This window comes from Trachemys scripta, chromosome 2 (genome assembly GCF_013100865.1).
Source record: "Trachemys scripta elegans isolate TJP31775 chromosome 2, CAS_Tse_1.0, whole genome shotgun sequence".
NCBI classification, from domain to species: Eukaryota; Metazoa; Chordata; order Testudines; family Emydidae; genus Trachemys; species Trachemys scripta.
Window position 1 is genome coordinate 265,255,208 of NC_048299.1, and position 21,488 is coordinate 265,276,695.

At 41.2% G+C, this 21,488-nt stretch overlaps 1 protein-coding gene across 3 annotated transcripts in view; it reads right to left on the reverse strand.

The window, feature by feature from the left end:
• Positions 1-21,488, reverse strand: part of ASAP1 (ArfGAP with SH3 domain, ankyrin repeat and PH domain 1) — a 293,429-nt gene that overhangs the window by 49,772 nt on the left and 222,169 nt on the right. For all 3 annotated transcript variants that reach the window (XM_034763623.1, XM_034763624.1, XM_034763625.1), the window contains 6 exons: positions 20,525-20,616; positions 18,717-18,903; positions 14,666-14,751; positions 10,287-10,402; positions 9,919-9,986; positions 7,047-7,154 (listed from right to left, as the gene is read on the reverse strand). In XM_034763623.1, coding sequence (XP_034619514.1) covers positions 7,047-7,154; positions 9,919-9,986; positions 10,287-10,402; positions 14,666-14,751; positions 18,717-18,903; positions 20,525-20,616 — 657 coding nt within the window. The remainder of the gene's footprint in view (positions 1-7,046; positions 7,155-9,918; positions 9,987-10,286; positions 10,403-14,665; positions 14,752-18,716; positions 18,904-20,524; positions 20,617-21,488) is intronic.

Sequence of the window (21,488 nt, forward strand, 5' to 3'; positions counted from 1 at the left end):
CCCAGACTAGCACTCTAACCACTAGGAAATCCTTCCTTTTGCCCTGAATTTGGTTCTTTCATCACTCCTTTTCCCAGAACTGTGCAACACAGTTCTTGAAAAACAAACAGGTCTTTGCTGATGCAATAAGTAAAAACAAATTATGGATTTGTAGAAAGTTTATTTAACACAAAAAGTGCATCTTTTATGAATTAAAAAAACCTAACCTATTTCAATTTGGAGGGGAAAAAATCAGCATCAAAAAGGACAACTATATTGATTTAATTAAATTCATTATCTTCATGCGGCTACAATTAAAACTGAAAGTAAAAATGGGCAACTTTTGTTTTTAATTGCATACATGCATTTTACATTAAAGATATGTCCTATCTTCAATGTGCATATTTTAACATCTATGAATAAACATTTTAATGAAAGAAGAAATGGTTACCTACCTTTCCGTAACTGTTGTTCTTCGAGATGTGTTTCACATGTCCATTCTACTGAAAATGTGTGTGTGCGCTTCAAACACAGTTGTCAGAACTGCGGTACTCGTCGGGTAGCTCAAGCACCCTCTGTCACCACAGAGCCACTCCCTCCCAGTTACTTCTTATCCGATAGATTCCAACAGAGAGGGAAAGGAGGACCCGTCATTGAATGGACATGTGCTACATATCTCGAAGAACAAGTTACAGAAAGCTGGGTAACCCTTTTTTCCCTTCTTTGCGTGATTGCACATGTTCATTCTGCTGTAGGTGACTCACAAGCAGATTAACATGGAGGCGAGCTTGGAGTCTATCTGAATGACTGTACAACAACCCACCCAAAACTGGCATGATTCCTGGACCAATGGGAAATGGTATAATGAGCAGCAAATGCGTGAACTGATGACCAGGTTGCTGCTTTGTAAATGTCTCAAACAGGTATTTGCGCTAGGAAAGCTGCTGAAGCTGATTGCACTCTAGCTGAATGAGCCATTGACATTAGCTAACTGGTAGCAAAACGAACGCAAGAGGAAATCTAGGAGGAAATCTTCGGAGTGTAGCCAATTTACCTTTCACTCTGTCTGCAACTGCTACAAATAACTGTGCTGAGAATCTAAAGGATATGATGCAATCAAGTGGATGGCTAATCCCATCCTCAGATCCAGTAAATGAAGCTTCTGCTCATGTTTATGCTTGTGAAGCTTCAGGAAAAAAAAGTTGACAAATAAATTGCTTGATTAATGTGGAAATTGGAAACCATCTTTGTAAAGAATTTGGATGAGGTTGGAGGTAAACTTTATCCTTTTGGAAAACTGACTAAGAAGGTTCTGAAACCAAGGCTCTCAATTCACCGACTCTCCTTGATGAGGTTATTGCAATCAGAAACACCATTTTCGTGGAGAGGTGGAGTTGGAAGCAAGTCACAAGAGGTTCAAAGGGAGGTCCCATTAATTTTGTTAGCATCATGCTGAGATCTCATGGGGAAACAGGTTCTTACACCCAAGGGTATAATCGGTCCAACCTTTTAGAAACCTGATAGTTATGGGATTGGAAAAAAGCAATCTATTACTCACTGGAGGGATGGAATGCTGAAATTGTTGACAAATATATTTTAATGGAACTGTCAGACCTTGATGTTTTAGGAGCAACAGACAATTCAAAACATGGAAGCCTGCACTGGAGAGAGACTTTTCTGTTGAGACCATATAGAAAAACATTTTAATTTGGCCAGGTAAGTATGTCTAGTTGAAGGCTTTCTGCAATTCAAAAGCACTTCCTGAACATCTTTCAAGCAACTATTTCCACTGTGCTAGCCATGAAGCATCCATACTGCCAAGTGGAAGGCCTGTAGTTTGGGGTGGAGCAGATGGCCATGGTCTTGAGAAATCACATGTGAATTCAATGGAAGAGGTAGAGGAGGCCTCGCTAACAACACTAGCAGGGTCGAGAATCAATGTTGCCAAGACCACGCTGGTGCTGTTAGTATGAGGCAAGCATGATCCTGCTTGGCCTTGAACAGGGCTCTGAGTAGTAATGGTATCAGAGGAAAGGCAGAAAGTATCTGTCAAAGACCCTGAGCTGTGACCCCCATGGGAACAGAACTGATGGCACTTTCTGTTGGCCTTTGTTGCAAACAGGTCCATTTGGGGAGTTCCCCCACAGCTGGAAGATGAGCAAAGACCTACTTAGGTGATTTGCCAACATGTTCTGTTCTCCTGGAAGGTATGCAGCTTCGAGGTGAATGGAATTGGTTATGCAGAAATCCCAAAGTAGAACTGCCGCCTTGTACATTTGGGACAAATGTACCGCTCCCCGTCTGATTACATAAAACAAAGTTGCTGTGTTGTCTGTTAAAACTAGCAGATATTTTCCCAGAATACATGGATGGAAGACCAAGTAGGCTAGATGGATAGCACATAGATCCCTGAAGTTTATACGCGCCCTCAGATCCTGTGACAATCAAAATCATTGCATTTGCAGGATTCTGACGTGTACACCACAATACAGGGACGAGGCATCTGTGATGAAAATGAGATTTAGTTGCGGAGAAACAAAGGGAACTCCCATACAAATGTTGCAAGAGACTGTCCTCCAGTCGAGAGGACAAAATTACCTCTGTAATGTGAATCACTCTGTTTAGACGATTTTGACAGGGGACATACATTGAGAAATGTAACCAACCCTGAAGCCTCCTGAGGAGGATTCTGTCATGCTGTACTACATAGGTATGTACATATGCTGCCATGTGCCCCAAAAGTCTGGGGAAATGTTCACTGTGGTAACGGGATGTGCTTTTAGATCCAAGATGGTCTCTGAGTGTTTCGAACCTTGAATGGGGCAAGAAACACTCTGGTTTTTGTAGCATCCAGGAGTGCTCTGGTAAACTCTATTCTTTGCACAGATTTTAGAATTGGTTTGTCCAGACTGAGTAAGAACCCCAGTGCATTGAAGGTGGACTAAATGATGGTCACACTGGACAGCACTTGAGCCTCGGACTGGCCTCTCAGCAGCCAGTTGTGCAGGCAGGGGGAACACACAGATTCCCAATCTCCTCAGATATGCAGCTACCAGTACCATTTGCTTTGTGAAAACATATGGGGCTGAGAGGCCGAATGGAAGTACCGTGAATTGACAGTGTCCCATTCACTACAAACCTGAGAAACTTCCCATGGTCTGGACAGATCACTCTGTGGAAGTAGGCATCTTGTAAGTCAAGAGCAGCATACCAGTTGCCCTGTTCCAGGGAAGAAATGATGGAAGCTAGGGTAACCATATGGAACTTTATTTTCTTCAGGTACTTGTTTAACTCTCTTAGGTCTAAAATAGAACTGAGACTGCCTTTTGATTTGGGAATAAGGAAAGAGCAGGAATAAAAACATTTTTCCCTGAGGAACTTTCTCTGTGGCTCCCACTAGAAGGAGAGATTGGACCTCCTGCTGATGAACGGTCTCATGACTAGTCCCTGAAGGAGTTGGAAACGAATGCAGGGAATAGCCCAGATCCACTATGCTTAGGACCCACCAATAAGATGTGATGTGAGTCCAAGCATGAAGGACTGGCAAAGATAAGGGTAGGACCAGATTGGCTTATAAGTACCGGTATGCTGCCTTTGAAAAACCTGTGAAAATGCATATTTAAACTGGGCCGCTGGTTGTCACAGATGACTAGGGGGGCTGTAGCCTCCTGTAATTCCTGCCTCTTTTTCCTCTGCAGGTCTTGGGGCCTCAGGTCTTCTGATACCTGTGAGCCTGATGGGTCCAGAACTGCTTCCTCTTTGTCACCTGTGTGTAGATTCCAAGTGACTTCATGGTTGTCCTGGAATCATTTAGGTCAGTGGTCTCCAAAGTGGGGTGTGCGCAAGAGGATCCTTGGGGGTGCGCGGCAGGAGGAGCGCCTTTTTTTTTTTTTTTTTTTTGCGCTTCGGCGTGGCAGGGGGGTGAGTGCTCAAAAATATTTTACTGATGGGGTGCGCGATCAAAAAAGTTTGGAGACCGCTGGTTTAGGTTATGCAATCTATCGTCCATCTTTTCCAAAAAGCGGGACAAACCGTCATATGGCAAATCCTGGATGATATGCTGTACTTCAGGAGAGAGACCAGAAGATTGCAGCCATGAACACCTCCTTACAGACATGGCAGATACCATGGATTGAGCTGCTGAGTCCACCGCATCCAAGCAATCCTGAAGAGCTGTTCTTGCCACCAGCTTACCCTTCTCTATCACGAGAGTGAACTGCCTGGAGTCCTCCAGTAGCTGTCTTTAAATGTTGTGAAGTTTTATAGACTAGTAGACTTTAAGGCCAGAAGAGACCACCATGATCATCTACTCTGACCTTCTGCACACTGCAGGCCATAGAACCTCACTCACCCACTCCTGTAATAGACTCATAACCTCTGGCTGCGTTACTGAAGTCTTCAAATCATGATTTAAAGACTTCAAGTTACAGAGAATCCACCTTTTACACTTGTTTAAACCTGAAAGTGACCTGTGCCCCATGCTGTAGGGGAAGGCCAAAAAACCCCAGGATCCCTGCCAGGGGAAAATTCCTGAGCATGTGGGCAAGACCCACCAGCCAAACAGTGGGGAAAGAACTCTCTGTAGTAACTCAGCGCCCACACCATTTAGTGTCCCATCATATCATCACAGCCCCACTGGAGATATTTGCTACTAGCAGTTGCAGATAGACTACATGGCATCGTAGGCAGTCTCATCATACCATCCCCTCCATAAACTTATTAAACTAAGTCAAGCCAGTTAGGTTTTTTGCCCCCACTGCTCCCCATAAGGTGAAATCATAGCGACACAGGGGAGCTTTCTGGTTAGTAATTCTAAGCAATAGACCTCCTGTCAAATAAAGTTTGCAACCAAACCAATTCAGGCTCTTTGATTCATTACTCTTTGCTGCTTCTTTCACTCATTAGCTAGTGCCACAACCAAAGAGATTGGGAGCAGGTGAAATCAGAGATGTTCAAAACCCTTAAAAAGGACATAGTGTCTCTATTCTGCCTGTGGAGGGAAGAAGGGGTCTGCCAAAGTTTTTTAACTGGTCCAGAATTGCTTCATTAATTGGAACTGCCACTCTGGAGGGCTCCACAGATACTAATATGTTCACTAGCTTGTGATATTTTTCATGGACCACTTCCACTTGACTGTCTAAAACCAAGGCCACCCTTTTAAGCAGTCCTTAGTGAGCCTTGTAATTCTCTGGTTGTGGAGAATCACTCACTGTTTCTACAGCCTCACAGGGTGATGAGGAAGAAGACGTACCATCGGTACACAGTGCAATGCTGAGGGAATGGCTGATCTGCCTCTTGCAGTGGAGGTGCTGTCTGAGTAATTTCCAGTTGCTCAGTACTGCTCCAGAAACCATTGTCTGTGGTGCTGATGATCTCTGTGTACTCTTGAGGAAGTCAACTCAGACAGGTGAAGAGAGGGCTTAACAGGAAGAGGGGACACCCCACCTTCCAGAATGGCCACTGACATAGTGGTGGGCCCCATGTTATGCAGGCCATTGCCCTTTGCGATGTGCCCACCGTTGGGACTGATGTACATCCATGGACCTTAAGGCTCTTATGGAAAGTCAACTGCCTGTCTGGTATGGGACACAAAAGACCCCACTTCCAAATCAGACTCCGAGTCCCGTGATAATGGTGGAATAGAACTCAGGTGGACAGGACACAGGTAAGCCGAACCAGGGGACGGTGGTACTGGGGATATTAACAGTAGCTTGCCCCTGGAATATATAGGCCTTCTAGGTACTGGAAGTGGCATTGGCACTGCATGGTCTTGAGAAGCTGGTGCAGGAACTATAGTCACCAGTATCAGCTGAAACTTCCTGAATCACCAGGGACACCAATACAGAAAGGTTAAACAATTCTCTGGCAGCAGCATTATGCCTCTGGCATTGTCGGTACTGGAATTGAGTCTTGAATCCAGTGTATAGGAACATCAGGGGTTGGCCTCGACAGACCTGGCACAGGTTCTGGAGTTGACAAATATTCCCCCTTTGTAGTAGAGGAACACTCTCCTCAGTATCCCTCTCAGAATTCTTGCTTCTAGCTGGCCTCAGTACCAAAGGTCTTGCTGTATGAGGTACTATGTCCTTGGAAAATCTGTCTCTTCTTCAGTTCCGGAGACACAGAATGTAGCACTGAAGTCATCTCAGGAGGCACAGTGCGTACCGATGTTGCTGTGCTCACCGTCTGATGGCTCTCATGGAGGGCTAAGTGCCGATTCTGTAAGGAGACACTTAGGTCTTGCTGCTCTATCTTTTTTAAAGCGAGGTTTAAACCCTCTACAAATGTGACACTTGTCACTGATGTGGGACTCCTCCAAACATTTTAGGCAGCTGGGGTGTGGGTAGGGTAACCAGATGCCCTTATATTATCTGGCCCATCCTGATATTAGGGGCTTTGTCTTATATATGCAACCTATTACACCCCTGTCCCAATTTTCATACTTGCTATCTGGTCACTCTAGGTGTGGGTCACTAACCAGCATCAGTTTGGCTTACAACGGGCAGGATTTGAATGACAGAGAGCGAGGCATGGTTCTAGCCCCAGTCCTGGGCCTGAGAATCAAATTTGGTCCAAAAAGACCTAAAAATTTAAACTTAAGACTAGCATGAACTATACACTATATCTAACTAACTACTAAATGAGAAACAGACTATATACAAAGAGTGAGGGAAATAAACTTGTGATAGCAAGACTGGGAGCACTCCAACAGCTGTCACTGGTGGTAAGAAGGAACTGAGGAGGGTTGGGGGTGGCTTCACATTCTTACACAGCATGCACTGGCGCACGGCAACAGAAGGCGCTCAAGCCACCCTGATGGCTACTGCTGAGAGAAAAAGGTTTCCGACAACTGTGCACTGAGTATCCTACAGTGGAATGCAGATGTGCAATTACTCGAAAAACTGGGACAGGATAAAGATTTCAGCATTAGTTTCAAATGGCTAAGTAGCAACTACTGAATTTCATATTAAATTTTAATTAAAAATATTTTCTTACATTGCCACAAAACTAGCCAACTTTGAGAACTTCTTGGAAACCCATGTCACACATTCAAAATTCACTTTTACCTTGTCATCTAAATCATCATCACTTTCATCAATTTCTTCCTGTCGAAGGTTCCACTCATACTCTACATGTACATGTGGATTTAGCTTCCCTGCCTTGGCTTGGGAAAGCTGAAAAGTAAAAATGTAACAGTATCAAAATGCTTATTGTTTTGTCAATCTCTGCTTCCTATTCCAAAAAGCGTGCAGTAAGAATTTTTAATATTTAAGAGTTTGAACAAATGGCAAAAAAACACTGTTAGTTTTAAACCCTTCTCCCTTCCCCAAAATTAAAATCATGAAGCCCAAGAAACAAAAACATCCACATAAACATTTAAATCAAATTTTCTTTAAAGCACTTATTAACCCATGGGAGTTGTCATATTTGACTAAAACATGCTAATACTTTTAACACAACAGAATGTCTGTATAAAGCAGCATACATCTGGAGAGTTCCTCTAAAAAACAATTTCCCCTTTTCTGTACAGCTTTTCAGGCCAAACTATTAGAGATTTCTAGTTATTTTTGTGTGTGCCATTTGTGATGTCATCTATGGAACAGTGGGAAGAAAGGAGCAAAGTAAATTTATAAACTGACACTTTCCTGTCTATGTACTTAGATGGCCCCCATCACTGTTGTATCAAAGCATCTTTTAAGACCAATATGAAGTTGTCAGATCCTCTCCCCACACACACTACCCCCTACACATGGAATGTCCTCCGAACTCCATCTGGCCAGTCTATATGACTCGCTCAAACCCCACTCAGAGACCCAGATCTTCTGTGCTGACCTTCAAAAAGCAGTTTATTGAAATTATGGGGGAGAATAATAAAACCTCTTATCTACTCCCTCATACTTCCCACCGTGTGTGTGTGTGTTCTTTCACTTATTTCATATTGTAAGCTCTTTGGTGTTGAGGCTGTCTTGCATCATACAACAACATAAATAATAATTTGTATATTTACAAAGCACTGCACAGGGGTTAGGACATCTTACTTAATTTAACTTAATGGAAATTGTGTAGTTAAGGCTCCAATCTACCCAAAGAAAGTTTACCCATTGATTTATCTTCATCAGCACAAATACTTTGACACCATAACTTTTTACTTCCTTTATAGTTTACATCGATATTAAGTGTTGCCATTTCCTTTCAATTGTGAACTTAGTCCCACTGTCAGTTTTCAAAGAAATGGAGAATTTTTTCTCTCCTCCAAATATGGAAAAATATAAAAACACATGAAATGATCAGTCTTATTTTTAATTAACCATGACAGTCTGAGTAGGTACTTGCAGGATTTCAATTACAATAATAAGCAAATGTAGTGCTGCTTAGTTAGATCCTCGATTTTAAAGGGTCATTAATGGCATCAAAAACTTTTTACTGTCAAACTGCCCCATGTCAACAAGCTAGTATACCTGATGGTTTATTGCTAAGGTTTTCGTAGAGGGTACATTTATTACTACACAAAACCACTGTATACACAGTCAAAAAGTTAGCAGGCAGCCCTCACAATGCTGTTGTGCAGTAGCTCTTCTTTTAATGGATAGTATGTCTGCAGCACTAGAAAGAGCACTGAGAGTAGCAGAAGTGATAGTATCTACCAGATGACTCAGGCTCACTGAGCTCAGGTTAAGAGGCTGTTTAATTGCTGTGTAGACATTTGGGCTCAGGCTGCAGTCTGAGCTCTGGGATCCTTTCACCTCGCAGGATCCTATAACCCAAGCTCCAGCCCAAACCCAAACGTGTACACTGCATTTAAACAGCCTCTTAGCCCAAGCCCCAAGAGCCTGAGTCAGCGGGCACAGGTTTTTAATGGTAGTGTAGACATATCCTTAGAGGCCAGAAACATTTCAGCCAGTTTCTTTCAAAAGCAAGAAGGAAAAATTACTTACATGTTATTCTGCTTCTCTGAAAATGTCACCTTGCAGAATTCTCATTATTGGGTTTCTGGTCCAGAGGGAAATTCCCCAAGTTCTAACACTTCTGGCCCTTTCAGATACCTGTAGGTCTACTCAATGGCATTGCCCAATAAGAAACTCCTGTTATGTGCCCCTGGAACATTCTGACTGCATTTAGCAAAGGAGTTCCCCTACAGGAGATGTTTAAGAGTTTTAACCATCACAGCTCCAGCTTACTTCTGTAACCCACATTGGGTGCTAGTTATCCTTACTTTCACTCACTGCACCTTAATTTCTTTGTTCTTTAGGAGCTCAATATTGATTGTTTCTATTTCTCTTTTCAGGATTTCTGAAGATGGAGATGTCTAATTACTCCATCAACAAATACGTTCTGTGCTCCTGGCAGCAAATCTGAGGGGAGACCCAGACCTGACAAGCCTTGATATGTGCACCATCATTTTACTGGCCTGATTTGAGGTCCTGGCAGAAAGGCTGACAAGGAGAACATGTGTCCCATGAGATACAGTGAGGTGCAGCCAAGATGTCTCAGATTGGGGAAGAGGCCAGAACTGAGAAAGATGCACAGCTCCTAACCTGGATCTATAAAAGTAAGCACTTTAGCTGTGCGGGTTAAAATAGCTAAAACATTTCTTGTAGAAAGCATGCTTCTTCACTAACCAGTCATAAAGAAACTGGCTGGAATGTTCTGAGGGTGAAGCATATCTAGTAGGGAAGAACCCTCAAGCTAAGCTACTGAAGACCCAGAGAATACCAAAAAAAACCAAACAAACACCTTAAAAGCAAGGTAATTTCCAGCCTGGAGATATGAAATCCAGGAGTGAGACTCCTGCATAGACAGTATCTTTAGAAAAAGAAACTTCTCTTCTTTAATTTGTGACATTATTTAATTTTAAATATTTTAATAATTTCTGATTTATCTTAATTCTGCAAATGTTTTGAGATGTTGGGTGCTTAAAAAACAAAGTCTTTTTCTTACCAGTTCTTCACACTGAGTAGCTTTCAGTCTCTTTGCTATGTCCAGAGCTGTCTCTCCAGCTTGGTTTACTATAAAATAAGTTAAAAAGTGGAATAATTTTATATATACACATTATGCTGTAAAATCTCTCTGGAACCATACATTAAACTTGCAATTCTTCAAAAGAAAATATTTGAAAAAAATTATTTAAAGCCTATTTCCTAGCTGAATTCCTCTCTCAGTCTTCTTGATAGGGTCATAGATGTGTTTAACACAATTTTCATTTTTGCTTGGTAAATCAGTTTTTACAAACTGGTATACAAATAAAACTGGTTAAACTCATATTATAGGAACCAAACATTTCAAGCATCACATATTAGCGAGCTTACCTATATCAATAGTTGGTTTGCCTCTCAAAAGCAATTTCAAACATTCAGGTTTATTATATATACTGCAGTAGTGTAGAACTGTATTCCCCAATGCAGTTTGTTTATCCAGGTTTCCACTAAACAAAGTAAAGAAAAAGATGAGAAAAAAAATCACATACATGTTCAACCCCAAATTTGTCATCTGTATATTGTATCTTATTATGGACAACATACAGAACTTCAAAGCAAAAGTGTATTTTAACAAGTAACTCCCCTTTTCAGTCTAACAGTAACTCTTGTTCTGAGTCTGCATTGCTTTCAGTGAAATATACTGTAGGAGTTGTGTGCCTAGGCAGGTGGCTCTGGAACCTTTTTTGAACAGTATCTGAAAGTTATAGGGTATGCATGTTTTCTCTGAGCCGACCATTCCAAAGCCCAAGGGCATGTGCCCCGCTCTTTATACAGGTATCTTAAGTTCCTCTCTATTCACCATCAAGAGTGTTCAAACCCAACTCCTCTTTCTCAGGCCTTGGCTACACTTACCCGCTAGTTCGACAGCTGGAAATCGAACTTCTGGGTTCGACTTATCGCGTCTAGTCTGGACGCGATAAGTCGAACCCGGAAGTGCTCGCCGTCGACTGCGGTACTCCAGCTCGCCGAGAGGAGTACCGCGGAGTCGACGGGGGAGCCTGCCTGCCGCGTGTGGACCAAGGTAAGTTCGAACTAATTCGAACTAAGGTACTTCGAACTTCAGCTACGTTATTCACGTAGCTGAAGTTGCGTACCTTAGTTCGAATTAGGGGGGTAGTGTAGACCTGGCCTCAGTCATGTTAAATTATCAAATCTAACTTTGTATCTTAACAAGTACTTTATATTTAGGGCTCTACCAAATTCATGGCTGTGAAAAATACATCATGGACTGTGAAAACTGATCTCTCCCATGAAATCTGGTGCTCATCTGACGACTCTTACCCTACGGAGGGCTCCAGCTGTTAGTCCCAGCAGGCATGGGGAAGGATGAGTCTTCCTCTTCCCCTGCAGCGGCCGCTCCCGGGGTGCGTCAGACCCACCTCCAGGAACCTCCCCCAAGTGCAGGAAGCTCCGCAGTTCCAGCTATCACCTCCTCCCGGTGTAGGGAGAGGCTGTGGCTCCTTGAGCTGTCACCTGCCCCCACTGGAGCAGGAGACTCCCGGGAAAACTGGACATATGGTAACCCACCCCCCATACCCTGCAACCCTCACTTCTGTGCTGCTGCTGGTGGTGGTACCGGCTTTAGAGCTGGCACCAGGACAGCAGCCTTCCTCTCTGGCTGCCCAGCTCTGAAGACAACAGGGCAGAAGTAAGGGTGGTAATCCCACGATCATCCTACAATAACCCTGTGATCCTTCCCCTTTCACCCCCCGACAGCCTTTTGGATCGGGACTCTAAGGGTTACAACACCATGAAATTTCAGATGTAAACATCTGAAAAAGTGAAATTTTGACTAATTTTAAAAACCCCTGGCCATGAAATTGACTAAAATGGACAGTGAATTTGGTAGGGCCCTATTTATATTGTTAAATTTAGTTTAGGTTGGAAAGTCACAGCATCTCTTTTTCTTTTTGACCATTCCATTCCATTTCTGGTAGTTTTGTGTCACCTTGCACCTTGCCAAAAGTGGTGATCTTGTTTTAAAACAAGGATTGATATATGTCCCTCTTTTCCTTTGATCTTCCCACATATTTTTATCTGAGAGTGTTAAGCCTGATGGTGGCATACCATTTCCTTAGTGGGACTCTGTCAATGTCAAAAAGAGAAAATCTTCATTAATGCATTGTAAAGCCACTAAAGATTTTACACGTCAGAAGACTGACATTTTTTTGGAATTTGGCTCCCTTGTGCATATGTTGTATTTTTTATTACTGTCTGCTCCACACAGTGACTAGAATAGAATCCTCATCTCAAGCTGAGAGACCTGCACGTTAGCCTTTGCGCTGAGGCAGCCTTTATTACTGCTGTGTCTAGCCTGGGCAGCTGGGCCCACTATATAATCAGAACATGAAGCAGCAGAGGCTTCCAACTTCCTTATTGGAAGGGATAAGAAAACCAATCCCCATCCTCATGAGGTAGCAGGAAGATTAAGCAGGAGTCATCAAGGACCAGACCTCTTTCAGAGGCTCTCTTCTTCTTTTGCTGGAAGCCCTTGCCTGAAAACAGGGACTTGGAATGAAAGTGTCCACTGTGTCACTAGCATGACAGGATAATACTCTTCACCATTTCTGGACATTTGAGTTTTAATATGTATATTTATGAAAAATCAAAGAACAGCCTCAGGGCAGATCTAGACTACTGCTTAAGTCGATCTAACTTATGTCTCTCCCTCCCCATCCCCCCGAGTAACGCAAGTTTCGCGCTGTGCACACCGGAACTATATTGGCGGGAGATGCGCTCCCTCCAACATAGCTTCTGCTTCTCACTGAGGTGGAGTAATTATGCCGATGGGAGAGTGGTCTTCTGTCAGCATAGCGCATCTTCACCAGCGGCACAGCTGCACTGATGCAGCTAAGCCGATGTAGATCTATAGTGTAGACTTGTCCGCAGAAAATTATAAATGATTAGAAGAGAAATATATAAGGTGGCTGACCAGTGTTGTTCATAACAAAGAACCAATAGTTGGCTCTTTTTGTTGGAGAAGTGCACTCCAATTTTGAGTTTAACATGACAGAGTAATAATTGACCAAAAAAAAAAACTGGCTATACAGATGAGAACATTGACATAAAAGATCATCAAGTGAAGATTACATAACTAAGCAGAATCAGTTTAACTAATCATTGTGTAAAGTATCAAACCATCTGCAAAAACCAACAATGATAATTTGCACTTTTAAAGCATTTTCCAATTGATGGTCTCAAAGTGCTTTGCAAACATTAATAAATTAACCCTTAAAACACTTCTGCAAATGTAGGCAAGTAACATTTATTCCATATGAGACATATGAGAGAAGTGAAGGGTCAGAAAGGTTGAGTGACTTGCTCAGGGACACATAACAAGTCAATGAGAAATCTAAAAATGGATCCCATTTCTGACTTCAAGACCTGTGCTTTAACCACAAGACTAAGTTTCCTCTCTTATACAGACTATATAAAGTGTGAAGTAGGTACTTGAGTTACTGGAAAGGGGAAGGGAAAACATGTATAATTCAGACTGTAGTCTGAAGGTTAACAGGAAACATCAGCTGTGTTAGAAAAAACAGGCTGTGATGAGCCAACTGATCATCTCCTAGCCCTTAATTACTGCTAGTGTGCTAAAACCCACAATTTGACAAGACAGCAGCAGCTCTTTGTTTTCTTCACTCAACAGGAAATCATTAAAAGTGACATAGGATCTATTTAGTCAGCTCATTGCACACACTGTGAAATCTCATATCAGAAATAATCATGCTGCATTGTATATGAATTGAGTTTATTTCCTTTAGAGTGTGCATTTTCACTAAGTTTTCCTTGCCCCTGTCATCACATCCACTCTACACCATAAAATATCTCAACAACCATTGATAGGTTGAAAACTTGCTACTTAACACTGCTACGCCATCTACAGTAGAACCTCAGACTTACAAACACCAGAGTTACAAACTGATCAGTCAACCACACACTTCATTTGGAACTGGAAGTACATAATCAAGCAGCAGAGACAAAAAAACAATTGTTTCTGTGGTTGTTTCATTTAAATTAAGATGGTTAAAAGTAGCATTTTTCTTCTGCATAGTAAAGTTTCAAAGCTGTATTAAGTAAATGTTCAGTTATAAACTTTTGAAAGAACAACCATAACATTTTGTTCAGTGCTACTAACATTTAAGAGTTACGAACAATCTCCATTCCTCAGTGTTCATAACTTTGAGGTTCTACTGTATTGCATTTTCCATAGTTTTAAACCTGTTTATTAAAATGTCCATCTTTTCCTAGGTTACTTTAATTCTTTTACTTTTCATTTTCTGAGAGAAAAAATGTCTATACCTTTGTTTTCACTGTCTTGCTTTCCTTGAATTATTCTATCCCTAATTTTGGAAGCTTTCTTGCCATCTCTTTTCCGCATTATCTATTTGCATTGATTTTCCTTTGTCATAAAAGTTCCCTCAGTGTTTTCGCTTCCCTCCCCCCCACTCTATCATATAGTGTCTCTTTTCCTACATAGTTCATGTACCTAATGTTCATGTTTTTATTCTTTTTCCCTTTTTTATTGCTTTACAACACAAAGGTCAACTCAAGTTAGTAATCCTATTCAGATGCAACATTAAAAATATACTAAGTAGTATGATCATTAATAAAAAACTCCATACAAAGCAATGTAAATGATGAGAATGATTTTGAATTGGTACATTTGTCATTAAAGTTATTCCGGTTAACAAGTGAGCAATCCATACCAGTTTTGTACAAGGAAGTCAACCAGATGAAGAGAGGTTTGGTCAGCAGTCCGGACTGCAAAATGAAGTGCCGTTTCACCTGGCTCCTAAACACATGAAAAAATGTACAAGATTAAACACTTTTTGACTCTCTTCTGCAAAGATTATCACGGTTAATCTCCTGCTGAAATATACTTCAATCACTTATATTTGTTTCTCACTCTTTATGGGTGCTTCATTTCCCAGGAAGTAGTATCCCTTTCCTTTTGCTCCCATCAGTCTCTCCAACCAGCTTTCCTTCTGTATCAAGTCTGATCTAAAAGATTGTGCACAATCCTGAAAACACTAGTAACCATTACTCCTAGTAACAACTGCAATTAGTCCCTTCTAGCAGTAGTATGTCCTCCTCCCCATAAGAACTTGTAATACTGGATCCTTAGACCGTAAGCATCTTCTGGGTAGGGAACCATATGCCTGTACCATATGCCTGTAAAACCATGCACAACAACTTGTGATACCGGTGAAAGGATTATGATTGATAATGGTGAAATATACAAAGACAATAATAGAAGCCAAAAATTTAAAATATGAGTGCATAAATTTAGAGTCTAAATCAAAGCACTCTGATTTTCAAAGGAACTGAGCACTCAACTCTCGCTGAATTTGATGGGAGCTGCGAGTGTTCAGGACTTCTGAAAAAAATCAGCCATTTTTCTATTGAAGAAAACAATGTTAATAGAAATATTGTATCATGATCAGCACTTAAGAAAACAGAATTACTATTTCATAGTATACAACACACACAGAGACTTGCATGTATTAATGCCACCACATGACATTTCTTAAGAATACTGTGCATTCAAGTTAGTCACTTTAAAAGGAATACACCTTGCAAGAATTGTGTGTCATTTTAATAGGGTGTAGCATAGCTGCGCCTGGAAATGTACACCAGGTCATCAACTCGCTAGTCTTTTATAATGTATTTATCAGACTGCTCTCTGAACATAACAGACACTCCTAACATTTAAACTATAAAAAGAACAGGAGTACTTGTGGCACCTTAGAGACTAACAAATTTAAATGAAATTGATGGATTTCCACTCCATACGGCTAAATGCAGTACCCTGCATAATGACAGGTTTCAGAGTAGCAGCTGTGTTAGTCTGTATCCGCAAAAAGAACAGGAGTACTTGTGGCACCTTAGAGACTAACGTTAGTCTCTAAGGTGCCACAAGTACTCCTGTTCTTTTTGTCAAGTATCAGGGGGTAGCCGTGTTAGTCTGTATCTACAAAAACAACAAAGAGTCTGGTGGCACCTTAAAGACTAACAGATTTATTTGGGCATAAGCTTTCGTGAGTAAAAACCTCACTTCTTCGGATGCATAGAGTGAAAGTTACAGATGCAGGCATTATATACAGACACATGGAGAGCAGGGAGTTACTTCACAAGTGGCGAACCAGTGTTGACAAGGCCAATTCAGTCAGGGTGGATGTAGTCCACTCCCAATAATAGATGAGGAGGTGTCAATTCCAGGAGAGGAAAAGCTGCTTCTGTAGTGAGCCAGCCACTCCCAGTCCCTATTCAAGCCCAGATTAATGGTGTTGAATTTGCAAATGAATTTTAGTTCTGCTGTTTCTCTTTGAAGTCTGTTTCTGAAGTTTTTTTGTTCAATGACAGTGACTTTTAAATCTGTGATAGAATGACCAGGGAGATTGAAGTGTTCACTTACTGGCTTGTGTATGTTACCATTCCTGATGTCCGATTTGTGTCCATTTATTCTTTTGCGGAGGGACTGTCCGGTTTGGCCAATGTACATGGCAGAGGGGCATTGCTGGCACATGATGGCATATATGACATTAGTGGATGTGCAGGTGAATGAGCCCCTGATGGTGTGGCTGATGTGGTTGGGTCCTCTGATGCTGTTGCCAGAGTAGATATGGGGACAGAGTAGGCAACGAGGTTTGCTACAGGGATAGGTTCCTGGGTTGGTGTTTCTGTGATGTGGTGTGTAGTTGCTGGTGAGTATTTGCTTCAGGTTGGGGGGTTGTCTGTAAGCAAGGACTGGCCTGCCTCCCAAGGTCTGTGAGAGTGAGGGATCATTTTCCAGGATAGGTTGTAGGTCGTGGATAATGCGCTGGAGAGGTTTTAGCTGGGGGCTGTATGTGATGGCCAGTGGTGTTCTGTTATTGTCCTTGTTGGGCCTGTCCTGTAGTAGGTGATTTCTGGGTACCCGTCTTGCTCTGTCAATCTGTTTCCTCACTTCCCCAGGTGGGTATTGTAGTTTTACGAATGCTTGACAAATACTCACCAGCAACTACACACCACATCACAGAAACACCAACCCAGGAACCTATCCCTGTAGCAAACCTCGTTGCCTACTCTGTCCCCATATCTACTCTGGCAACAGCATCAGAGGACCCAACCACATCAGCCACACCATCAGGGGCTCATTCACCTGCACATCCACTAATGTCATATATGCCATCATGTGCCAGCAATGCCCCTCTGCCATGTACATTGGCCAAACCGGACAGTCCCTCCGCAAAAGAATAAATGGACACAAATCGGACATCAGGAATGGTAACATACACAAGCCAGTAAGTGAACACTTCAATCTTCCTGGTCATTCTATCACAGATTTAAAAGTCACTGTCATTGAACAAAAAAACTTCAGAAACAGACTTCAAAGAGAAACAGCAGAACTAAAATTCATTTGCAAATTCAACACCATTAATCTGGGCTTGAATAGGGACTGGGAGTGGCTGGCTCACTACAGAAGCAGCTTTTCCTCTCCTGGAATTGACACCTCCTCATCTATTATTGGGAGTGGACTACATCCACCCTGACTGAATTGGCCTTGTCAACACTGGTTCGCCACTTGTGAAGTAACTCCCTGCTCTCCATGTGTCTGTATATAATGCCTGCATCTGTAACTTTCACTCTATGCATCCGAAGAAGTGAGGTTTTTACTCACGAAAGCTTATGCCCAAATAAATCTGTTAGTCTTTAAGGTGCCACCAGACTCTTTGTTGTTCCTGTTCTTTTTGCGGATACAGACTAACACGGCTGCTACTCTGAAACCTGCCATTTAAACTATAGTATAGAAAGAGAGAAAATATGCCATCATTATTTATTATTTCTTTTCCGGTAGTGTCCAGAAGCAGCAGTCAGGATCAAGACCTCTTTCTACTGGGCACATTACAAACATATAAAGATAATCCCTGCTCCAAAGAGTTTACAGTCTTGATAGGGACAAAATGCAACTATTGGGTGTCGACAACTTCAGTAATAGGAATACCAAGTTGCACATATTAGCTATATTTATAACTTACAGGCTTCAAGGTTTTTTTTTTTTAAATACACATAAAATAAAGATTTTAATGGGCCTGTACCAAGCTATCCGCTGAGCCATTATCATTAAGCATCTTACTGTCTGCATTACAGAAGAGGTGATTTTTGAGAAGTGATCTGAAGGAGAACAGATTAATGGCTTTGTGAATAGATTCAGGGAGGGTAATTCAGTGCACATGGAGCAGCAAAGAAGGTGCTTAACATGAATGCTGGAGGCTGCCACTATTGTCAGAATAGAGGCATCGATTCACAACATGACACAGTCTGATAAAAAAAAGTAGGCAAATAAGAAGCTGAATTGTGAACAGCCTTGAAGGTACGGACCAGAAGTTTGTGTCTGATGTGGAGAAAGGTAACCTGTTGGAGGGACTCAAAAAGGGGACACACATCAAAACGACTTATTAGGGAGAAATGTGGATGCCCCTGAATACAACACCCAGATCTGGTCACCACATTATTTACCTTTCAGACTTTTAAAATGTACTAGACTATTCTTTGAGCACATATACAAACATTCATAACAAATCTTTTAAACTGTACAGGAGAAGGCAACAGAAAATACACTGACAGGAGGATAAGCCAGATCAGCTAAGATCTTTTTCATCTATGATTCTAATAAATGACATTCACCCATGTACTTATAAGTTATATCACTATTTTAATGGATGGCTTCCAAAAATAATGTTAACTTACTCAGTATTGTTTATCGGATAAGCTTACCTGTCCAGGCTCTAACAGTGGCTCCATTAGCTCTACCCCCTCTGCATAGACTTGAATTAGTGCAAGTAAATCCCTGGATCTGACAGCCTCAAGTAGTTCATTCAGTTTAGCTGCTGCAGATGCACAAGTCTTTCTAGAAAACTTATGATCTACATACTTAGCAGTGATATATTCTTTACGTGCAGTCCTGTGGGGAAAAAAACAGAACTTGGTCTAGAATTCTGAGCAAAAGGGATTTCAAATGGACTGATTTTAAGCTTAAAATCAGAACTCTGCTTGCTTAAACTGAAAAGTCAGGACTGACTGTATGGAAAAAGATCTGATAACCCCATTTTATATATAATAATTTAATCACTATGCATGTGGCACACTATTTGCAAAAAAGAGATCCAAAATGAAGTAAACAAGCATCTTACAGTATCCTGCCTTTTCAATAATACATGAGGTACAGCCTTTGATTTTGGGAATTCAGTTTAATTCAAAACTGAAGATGCAGAAGACAATTTTCATAATAGGAAGATACATATAAGATGCATCAATTTGTTCAATTGTTCTTCATAATTTTTCTTGCACTATTAATAATCAAAAGACCAAGAAAGCAGACATTTATATATATATATATATATATACACACACACACACACGTAAGATGCATCAACAAGAAAAATTATGAAGAACAATTGAACAAATTGATGCATCTTGCATGTATTTTCATATTCTGAAAATCCCCTTCTGAGTCTTCAGTTCTGAATTGAACTGAGTTCCCAAAATCAAAGTGTGTAACTCATGTATCTATATAGGTGCCAGGGAATAGAACATGATAATCTAACAGATTTTTGCCATTACTATTTCTGTGATTCTATTTGTTTAAAACAAGGATTTTCGCCTTTCTGACCATCATCTACTTGGCCTTATAGTAACCGAACTGACGATATAAAACTGAGTTTACAACAATTATTTCCAGGGCAATTGAAATGTATTGTAAACAGAGGATTATGACTTCGCTGCATAATGAAGGAGAAGAAGGGTTGATAAGAAAGCTCTTTTTCTAACTAAACGTCTTCCATAAAAGTAAAGGGAAAACCAAAATTACTGTCCAATTACTGCTGTTTGTAGAAATGCCCTCTTTTTTCAAGATTTCCCTGATATGACAATCCCACTTTAAAGTTAAAATCCAGATCCCAGTTAGTTTAGTGGCTGGTATGCGTTCTATGGGACCTTACTTCCCCTGACTGCAATGATCCTCTAGTCTTGCACATTTACAGAATAACTAAGCCACTACTTCTATACTCCTTAGGAGCTGAACTTCTCTGCATGACCTCCTCCGCCAGGCAGCAAAACAACACGAGTTCTGCTGCTTAGCTAGCCCCCACACCAGAGGAAAATGGGTCTGGATTCATCCATAAATTAATATGAAAAGTTTTATTATTAGTTAATCCATTAGAGTTTATCACATAAGCATGAATTACAAAACCAAACAAGTGTGGAAGATTCTGTAGCATATTCTAAGGAGACACAACCCATCATGTATGAACACTGTAACTGCCTGTGAAGTAAATTCAAGAGCAAATTTAAAGAGAAATAATGACTAGAGAAGGGATTTGGAATTCCGTAATGAGAAATTTAACAGTCAAGATTGGCAGGTGGAATGAAACAAAATTTTTTTGCCATCCTCTGACAGCTTTTTCTTATTTACCTTCTCCCTTGACTTGATTATAGTTTAATATATCTCACTATGGAAAACCTATCTACACATATATACTCCATTCCAACTGTATAATGGGGAAGTGTTCATGTTCAGTACTTACATATCACTTGATGGAGTGGGTTTGGGTGAAGGACTAGGTAAACTCCCTTCCATTATATCATTAAAACAATTATTTCCTACATTCTTGGCCAGCTGTAGCAAAAACAAAAGCACGTGTTTTCATAATTTGCTATTGGTCTCAAATGTTCAAATAAAACTTTTTTTGAAACACAGTGAATTTTTCTTATTATTAGCAGAGGACAGTACAAATAACGAAACGCAAAATAAATGTATAGTGTTAAAGTTAAATGTAGGCTATGTCTACATTTGGAACAGGGTGTGCAATTCCCATCTCAAGCAGACTTAGTCGTGTTAGCTCTGATCGAACTAGCACGCTAAAAATAGTGGTAGCAGTTGCACAGGAGAGCCATGCCGAGTACAAATGTGCCTGGACCCTGTGGGTATGTACTTGGGCTAGCCCATTCTGCCACTTGCCTTGCTACTATGGCTACACTCCTATTTTTTAGCACACTAGCTCAATCAGAGCTAGTGCGATTATGTCTGCTCAAGACGGGAATTGCACCCCCAGCTCTAAGCATAGATATAGCCTTAATGGACTGAAAAATATTCTTGTTACTTACCTTACAGTAACTGAAGTTCTTCAAGTGGGGACCCTATGTGTATTCCACGCTAGGTGCACATGCGTTGCATATGCCTGAAACAGGAAGATTTTTCATTAGCAGTGGTCGTTGGTCCACATCTGCACCCTCTGCCTCCTCATGCTCTGAAACAAGAGCATATGAGGCGGTGTGGACTAAACGTCTCTTCAATTCCTTTTGTACTATGAATCACCTTAGGAAAGAATCCAGAGGAGAGGGGAAGGAGGCAGGGTAGTTGAATACGTATAGGGCCCACACATCTTGAAGAACTCCAGTTATATAAGGTCAGTAACCAGAATTTCTTCTTTGAGTGATAGTCACTATGTGTATTCCACTTTAGGTGGCTCATAAGCAGTCCTTATTGAG